This window comes from Carassius auratus, chromosome 13 (genome assembly GCF_003368295.1).
Source record: "Carassius auratus strain Wakin chromosome 13, ASM336829v1, whole genome shotgun sequence".
NCBI lineage: Eukaryota > Metazoa > Chordata > Actinopteri > Cypriniformes > Cyprinidae > Carassius > Carassius auratus.
The window spans coordinates 9464184-9473280 of NC_039255.1; the positions used below are offsets into that span (position 1 = coordinate 9464184).

At 37.7% G+C, this 9097-nt stretch overlaps 1 protein-coding gene across 1 annotated transcript; it reads left to right on the plus strand.

Annotated features, from left to right (window-relative positions):
* The first annotated feature begins 2861 nt into the window (after positions 1–2861).
* Positions 2862–6003, plus strand: LOC113112560 (growth/differentiation factor 10-like). Its single transcript, XM_026278248.1, has 3 exons — positions 2862–3342; positions 4215–5122; positions 5515–6003. Exons 1-3 carry the CDS (start codon positions 3117–3119, stop codon positions 5704–5706), a joined length of 1326 nt encoding a protein of 441 aa, XP_026134033.1. The 5' UTR covers positions 2862–3116; the 3' UTR covers positions 5707–6003.
* The last annotated feature ends 3094 nt before the right edge of the window (positions 6004–9097 follow it).

Genomic DNA, 9097 nt, shown 5'->3' on the forward strand with positions numbered 1-9097 from the left:
CAAGTAATTATTTGCTTAGTATGAAATTATATTTTATTCTACTCTATTTTGTTAGTGGCGAAATGGAGAATTTTGAGAATTTGTGAAAATAAAACAGCACATTGCAAATATGAATTTTCCTGCAAGAATTATACTATACTTTCATAAGTGAGAAATTCTGATTAATGTTAACAAAATTGTTAGATTTTCCATTAATGCTTTGCATAGATTTGACTTGCTGAAAATTGTTTTAGAGTAATACATACAGTGCTTTGCCCTTCAAGACTGAGTCTGAGTCTAACAAACAGTACTTTTTAAACATTTTCACTCAGTTATGTGCAAGTATACTGGAAGCAACTGAAGCCAGAAGAGAATGGTCTATGCCATTAGCTCCATTTGGCAAGACTGGCAAGTTGATATTGTGCAGGTCCAAGAGCACCAGAATTTTGAGACATGATTGATCACTCAAAGCACTGCAGGGATAATTGTATTTCACTTGAGCAATGAAACACATAGCCAATACAAACGGGTAAGAGAAAATACAGACAGCAAGCAACTACTTGAATTCTGCCTTTCAGAAATCCTGAGGCTGACAGATGGATGCTTAAAATATATTTGTCCTGGTGCCAAAGTACTTTCTAATATCAAAAGACACATTTTTTTACTACAAATAATACATAAAAAGAAGTAAGTCATTTCTTTTTAAGTTGCAAAGTTAAGAGCTTTTATTTCAAATAATACTGATCAATGTTAAGAAAAAGTATTCTTAACAATAAGGAAGTGAAGGATTCAGCTACACAAATCTGCTTAAAGACATCTCTGTGCCATTACAAATGCTAATTTCATGATGATCTAGCATTTGTCACTAGAATAAAATTAATGCTATTTCTGGTCTGACCGCAAATGACACTTTATTCTTCCCTAATTAAAAAAAAAAAAAAAACAGCCTCAGGATATCAAAGACACGTCTGCCATTAATGAAGCAAACCAAGTAAACTGTTTAAGTACAGTCAATTGAGTTAAGCAACACTATTTGTTTTTGCCATCCATATCAAATAACAAATCCACTGAGATATGAGCGATTCCCCAGAGTCAGTTTTTTATTACAAGCAATTAAAAATGTTATCTATCGTGGTAATCAGTGGTGTGAGATAAAATAAATAAATACATAAATGTAAAAAAAATACAATAATTTCAATTTGATGAAGTCAAGTGTACTGATTAGAGAGCAAACAACTAAAAGCAAGAAGGCATGGAAGAATTGAGCTGCCATTATATGAATCACAGTCAGAACATTGTGGTTAAATGTGGTTTTTCAGTAGGCAGCTAGGCCCAGACAAATGGTCCTTTTTACACAAAGAGTGAAATGAATGTGTGTCAGTCTGAAGAATATACAAAATCATATTTTATGTATTCAATAAAAAAAAACACAGAAAATTGAACTAAAACTAATTAAAATAATTCGATTTTGAGGTAAAACCCTTGGCATCAAAGTTTTATTTCTCTCAATCACAGAATTTTTTACTTTTTTCTTTTTACCCCTTCCACAAACCGTTTTTTTTTTTTTTTTTGCAACAAGGCCCACATAAAAGTTGTCAATGGGAGGCAAGGAAGGAGGCAAGTAAAATAATAGTGTGTTTTACAAGACCCCAGGACTACTAGCTGTTTCAAAGAACAGGACAAACATATTAAGAGAATTTGTCATGGAGAGACAAGTCTTTAAACAACACCCTATGCTTATTAGCATCATTCCATAGTTAGCTTGTTAATTAAAAAATCATTCTCAGTATCCAGACCCAGCAGGATCTGAGACAGAATTGGTCTCTCCCAGGTTCTATAGAGAGCAAGTGATGCATTCATATTAAAGAATCAAAGGTCTCTGTGAACCAGAGTTAATTTGAATTCTTTCACCCTTGTTCTGTTTTTTATTCATTTTTTTTAAGCGGTGTAGGATTCTGAAGCTTAATGGCTTCGTCTTCCCACAGTTGGACAATAAAAAGAGGGATGGGAACAAAGCAGAGCAGAGGTATCTCCCCTCCTACTCATTTTATCCCTTGATTCACTCAGTAACAGTGTCCTAGTGGGCAGGAACGTCAGATTTTTAATGCAGATTTAAGACACATTCAAGTGTGAAGTAAAAAGGGGGTCTCCAGTAGGGTCCCCAGGGGCCACAAAAGGTGTTTAATGGCACGCAATGACCCAAACGGCCGGGCTTGTTACGGTCTCTCCACTGGAGCTCCGGGCTTTCACAGAACCAGCATTGTTGGCATGGCACTGCAGACACTCCACACAAAAAAAAAAAAAAAACAGAAGTGACGGCTGTTCCCCAAGTGTGCTTCATGTACAGAATGAAATCACTATTATGAAATCAAGAAAAGCCACTATATTTTTTGTATTTATGCATTTGCACTCTCATATTTACTTTATAGTTAATTAATAATGAAGGTAAAATGCACATACAGCCTCTCATCTTTCTTTAAAATAATTAATGTAACATTCAGCTTTCTGTGATATATTCATTTCCCTCGATTCCATGAGGAATCTGTTGTAAACTTTTTATTGTTCTAGAAGAGTAACATGAGCTCTTATGCTTGCTTTCTTACAGCAGGTCAGCTCTGCTGTCATAAATGTTATGATTGTAGATTACTGGATGCATACAAAATGTTTTATGGCATATTTAATATAGCTTATAAAAACCCTAAATTTTAGTACATTTTAGTGTAACTATTGAATTACAAAACAATTTTTCAAAACAAGAAACTGACACAAAACGGATGTGTATATGAATGTGCATGTTTCCTATAGCTAGATGTGTCCTCTTGTTGCTAGATCGGTGTAATGTAGCAGCAGCTCCCGTTGGCTGGTGGGCGGATACTTCAGCATCTCACTCTGCTTTATCCTGCTCCCGTGGATAGTAGAGGTCAGAAGACATAAAAGATGTATCACAGGTTAAGCACGAGACCAACAGAACTTCTGAAACATTGCTTCCTCTCTGTTGTGCTTTAAAATAATTTACAAACCGCATCACTGGAAAACGTCACTCCGAAGTTGTTAGACTGGACACCTTTAGTATGTTTTAGTATGCTCTAGCGTGTACACGGCATTTCATCGTTTGGAAACTTTTTCTTGTTTGCAACATGACGGTTAAATATGTTTTTTTGACGCACCTGTTACTGCTTTGGGTTGGTTCCGATACTGGCGCATCTGAAGTTGTATGGAGAAGTGCGCGCGACAGCACGTCGGACGCGCTCGTGACCACAGATGCGCTCTCACAGCACATGTTTAAACTGTATGAGAAGTACAACATTGAACCTAACCGACTCAAAGAGGGAAATACTGTAAGAAGTTTTAAAGCAAAACCTGGTAAGTACATGAAAAAAATACATGATGCATAACAATGACAAGACACTGCATTTATATTACGTTTTAAAGTTTTGATATGTATAGAAAATTCTACAGTATTTATTTTAGCTTAATTATGTCATCTGAGTGACTTGATTTTGGTTTACATGAAAACGCTAAGTCATTTTAAACGATTTTGTCAGAATTAAACGAATTTCTGTCAGTAGGCTAATTTTCAGCTCTATTGATGTATGTCTCGTGCAACACAAATGTGTTATTCCTAGGGTTTTATGCCATATATCTGTACTGTGTAAATATATAACAATATGGTATATGATAAATAATGTCAATAATAAGCTATGTTTTATTGTGCAAAACCAAACGGATCTGTTGCTATGGTTACCACCGCAGGCTATCGCCATTCCTGAATTTTTTTATTATATACATTCTATATTATATTCTATACATTCTATAACTATTCTATACAAACATATCTGTGAACTATGCATGATAACTGCATTTTCAAGAGCAGGCTTACAGTTGCTGTGGCTCTCTTTTTGTTATTTCACATTATCATTCACATAACTTTTTAAACCAGAAAATTCGAATAACTTAAAATTAAGTTTAAAATAAATTTGTTACACCCTCATGAAACAATGCAGTCATTTTTTCTGCAGTTTGCTAAAGCATTTAATCAGTGCCGATTAAAATACTGACATTGTTGCAGGTTCTAACTCTTAAGGGAACCTAAATAAACATTTCCATATGTATGCTCTAGGAGTAACATGCCTCCTCACTTCCTTGTGCTTTCTCCATCCCCATAGACAGAACAAAAAGCCTGTTGTTTGAGCCCATATTCATAATTAATATCTAACTCTCTAATATATTTGCAGAGAATGTGGAGGAGAGGGTCTCATACTGGCTGAACATTACTTCCATTCAGAGGTCTGAGCTGATTCTCACATCTACGTTTCACTTCTTTTTTGACAAACGGCAACGCCAGAGATCCTGGTTCTGCAAGCGCTTCAAGAACCCCTCTTGTCGCATCCCAAACTTCCATCTGTTACCCTCTGTCCATCTTATTTTCCGGTCTCCCTCGTTCAGCTCAGCCCAGGGATCACTACTCGGAAACATCACTGTAGTTCCTCACAGACGTGGGACCTGGCAGAGCAAGGATGTGTCTGTCATTATAAAAGAGGCCCGAGATAACAATCATCTTTTGATCACCGTGGAGTTTGACTATGGAGAGCAGTATCAAAGGTATCAGGACCAGCTCCCATTCTCCAGCCTTCCATACTTGCTGGTGTATGCTAATGACCTGGCCATTTCAGAGCCCAACAGTGTGGCTGTGAGCCTACAGAGATATGACCCTTTCATTGCAGACCAGCAGCCAACTCAATCTCTTGACTCCTCACTTGACATACGTGTAAAGCGGGACCTGGACTTGGACTTCTCCGATCCCACTGAGAACAATGAGCTCCCGGAGGTGGAGTACAACAGCTTCAAACAGCATAATATGTGGGAAAGTGCTTACTTTGCACTCAAGCCAAAGCCCTTTAAAAAAGAACATCGGAGGAAAGGCCAGGAGCGTGCTGACAGATTCGGCAAGTCTCAGGTTCTACGGTTTAATGAGAAAACCATGAAGAAGGCTCGGAGGAGACAGTGGAAAGAACCTCGCAGCTGTTCCAGGAGGTACCTGAAGGTGGACTTTGCAGATATCGGGTGGAACGAATGGATCTTGTCTCCCAAGTCTTTCGATGCCTTCTACTGCGCAGGAACGTGTGAATTCCCCATTCCAAAGGTCAGAGAACCTCATGGCGAGGATCAGCGTATGCGAATGTGAAATGTTTAGACATGTTAAAATATTTAAAAATGACTATGGTTTATACAGCTTTTTCTAGCCAGGGATTTTAAACAAAGAATCCCTTCAGAAAATGTTTCAGTTCCAGCACAACTAAAGCACATAACTTTATGTGCAATTACAGTCAAATAATTGTACGCTTAATAGGGGTTTTAAGCACATTCTGGACACATTTTCTTTTGAAATGAGCCAGGTTTGCTGTTCCTCTGTGCTGAATAATAGAAGGGTGTTGTAGGACGTAATATCCTTTGCTTCACTGAAGAAAGCAAAACAAAAGATGCGTATCTAAATGCTACCATACCTCATTATCCACTCTTTTCTGCCTTTTTTAGGTAGTCCGCCCCTCCAACCATGCAACCATCCAGAGCATAGTCAAGGCTGTTGGGATAATTCCAGGTATCCCAGAACCCTGCTGTGTTCCAGAGAAGATGAAACCTCTCAGTGTTCTATTTCTGGATGAGAGCAAAAACATTGTGTTGAAGATCTACCCCAACATGTCTGTGGAGACGTGCACTTGCAGATAGACTCACTGGTCAAAGAAAGGAAAGACAAATGGGCATTTGTTGTGGTTTTGACATCCAAATTTACCTTGAAGAGGCATATTGTCTTAAGGTTGCACTTGTCAGAAAGTGCACACACTTTAAGGACTGCATTTCATCTTTTATAAATGCTTATATTTTAATTTCCTCCGTTTATCCACAAAGGATCTGTCATAAACTTTTTCATTGTACTACATGAGTACTCACTCTTATAAACAATACTTAAAAATTGTCAGTTTTGCTGTCATCTCTGTGACATAAATGGACTCATGCTTGTAAATTACTGGATGTAACAATGAGGTTTTAAAGCATGCTGCATATAACATAAACATTTTGTGTCCGAACTGTTGAATTACATTGGAAAGTAAATTAGAATAAGGAATTATTTTATTATTCAGATTAATTTGTAGTGACAAGTTAAGATAATGTCTTGGTGTTCATTAGAAATCCGAGTGTAACTTGATATTTGGGTCATTTAAAAGTATAAATGATGAAATACAAAAATGTGAACCCTTTCATCTACATCAAACTATTAGTGTGACTGCAAAGCAGTCTTAAAGGGGGGGTGAAATGCTCGTTTTCACTCAATATCCTGTTAATCTTGAGTACCTATAGAGTAGTACTGCATCCTTCATAACTCCAAAAAGTCTTTAGTTTTATTATATTCATAAGAGAAAAATAGTCTGTACCGATTTTTCCCGGAAAAACACGACTGGCTGGAGGCGTGACGTGTGGGTGGAGCTAAAGAATCACGAGCGCGAGTAGTCTTTTGTGTTGAGAGCCTTTGGAAGTTGTGAAATTACCATGAGGAAAAAAAAACATCATCCAAAACAAACCATGGCTAACAGTCAGATTCAGCCGTTTATTTATGATCCAGAATCAGATCCCGAGGCTGAAACTGAACGAGAGCAGCAGCAGCAACGACTCGCTCCGAGCGGGGCTCGAACACGGGTCTGGCATGGGAGGCGGACGCACTAACAAGGAGGCAGAGATATTTGAAGCAGTTTTACTCACCGCCTGCGGTTCCAACACACGATCGTGACCCTTTTTCGTTGGGATTGCATCATCCTTAAGAAATAAACGATACGCAAATCCGTCGTCAAACTGGGCCTTGTTTTTAAAACAAGCATCTTCGAAATGCAGGGAACAAACAAAAACACTTGCACAACTCTGTTGATGCTCTGTAAAAATAAACCACATCCACTGGTCCCTTAATGCTGTTTTTTTTTTTTTTGGTAATCTGTGCAGGGTTGTCTTGCCCTGGCAACCAAAAAAACACTTATTTTGTGACTTTTCGCGACGCTCTCTCTCTGATCAGTGAATGAATGTCTGTGTTCAGCCTCTCAGTGCTCTGCTATACAGGAGCATGTGCTCTTCCAGCAGAAGGTCCCTTAGGACCCATATAAGGAAATTCCGCTCCATCTAACGTCACACAGACCCATATTCGAAAAAAACTTTCCGAAACTTGTGACAAACCGGAAGGAGTATTTTGGGAACAAAAATACTCCTTCAAACGTACAACTTATTTTTTTAAACTTTGTCCATGTTTAGCATGGGAATCCAACTCTTTAACAGTGTAAAAAACTCAGTATGCATGAAATAGCATTTCACCCCCCCCCCCCCCCTTTAACTGATCTTAACTTAGTTTTGAAACAGAACTAACTTAAAAGATCGCAAAAGGTGGAGTGTTTCTAACCGCTAAGGTCACTGATGGATGGTGTGGACTCATATTTCCAGTCCATTTGTTTTACTTTAAGAGGCATTACACAAGGTCCCTTTCTTGTATTCAGACACATTTGATGATCTCAATTTGATGCCATAAGCAAGGAATATCTGGGCCAAATGTGTCGGTGTGTATAAACAATTGTTCACTTGTATTCAGTATATTATATTTTATAAAATGTATTTTTGTAAATGTGTTTTTTAAATTATGAAAACTAGCCTTATAAGTAGAATAAAATGTTAAACCACCAGTGTTTATTTTCTGCTGCATATTTCTGCATTGTTCACTTAATGAAGAAAATGAATAAAGAAGTGAGAATGTCTAGTCAGATTTGACATCAGAAACCAGCCTGGTGCATTACTTCTTTACCTGGACATCAAAGACATCTCTAACCCACAGCTCCCACCTCCAACCCACTTCAAGAGCATCAGGTCTCAAAGTGCAGGAAGTTCCAACTCTTACTTCAACAGATGATGTCACCCAGCTCAAACTAATTTGATGTAAACCCTTTTAGTCCCACTAGTCCGTGAACGAAAACAGAAAGCATGTTCTCACAGAAGAGAACCCAGTTGCTGTCTGCTGTATCTTTCCTTTGTGTGACGTTGAGTGTTGAATGGTTTCTCTGTGCGGTGCCTAAAAAAAGACCCTTGAAGATGTCAACATGTTTGGGTGTGTATAGGCTGAAGAGATGTGAATGTGTTTCCTGCTTTTACCACTACACTGCACTTTATCGCTACAATGTGAATTCAAAAATATCAAACTTGTTTTCTATTAAAATAATTGATACAATTATTTTAAATTTTTATTTAGCTTAAAATAACAATTGTTTAAGCCTGCCTAATGCTGGTTTTAAGTCATCCAGCTAGCTTTCAACCCTCACCATTAGACAATCCTCTCTAAAACCACCCGACAGGTTGGAAGAATAGCAAACCACGAATATGTAAAACTGTTTTTAAGTAGAGATATCAACAACTGACTTGATTTACTAAGAATTTGGCGGCAACCAAACTGATGAGATGATAAATAGTCTCAAAAGTAATCAAAAAGCTGTTTTTCTCTCTCTCAGGCTAGTTTTGACAGTGTCAGCATGAATGAGGTTGGTTAAATTGTAGATCACTTGCTCTCCCACAGAGACCATAAAATAACAGAAGAATGTGAGAATGTAATGCCAACATCCACTAAATCTGCCCAGAAACACTGAAGGAAACTCTCAGTTTTGACTCTCACCAGAGTCCCCTTTAGGCAATGTTTAGTTTCCTGGGGTTTAATATTAAAATCAGTTGTACAGGACACCAGAGGCTTGGTCAAAAAGTAAAAACTCAAAAGTTACTGAAAACCAAAGTCAATATTTAATTTTCCAAATTGAGGCCTAATCAATTAATGGCAGCTGTGAAAGATGCTGTTTAGAGCTAACACAGATTTTCTGTGTATGAAATGTCTCTCTCCTCAAGTGATTACCGCATCTAATTGCACCAATATTAGGCCAGTATATACACATCTTTTCATTCAGTCTCGAATGTCTTCAGAAGTTCAGTATTTATGTTCTTGAATGAGCAGAATGTTTATAGCTAAATACAGATGGGCGTCCTTTTGAACTTCGTGGTTATGTTACAACTGGTGAACTTTCTCTGAGTGTTGAGTTTATTACCTATT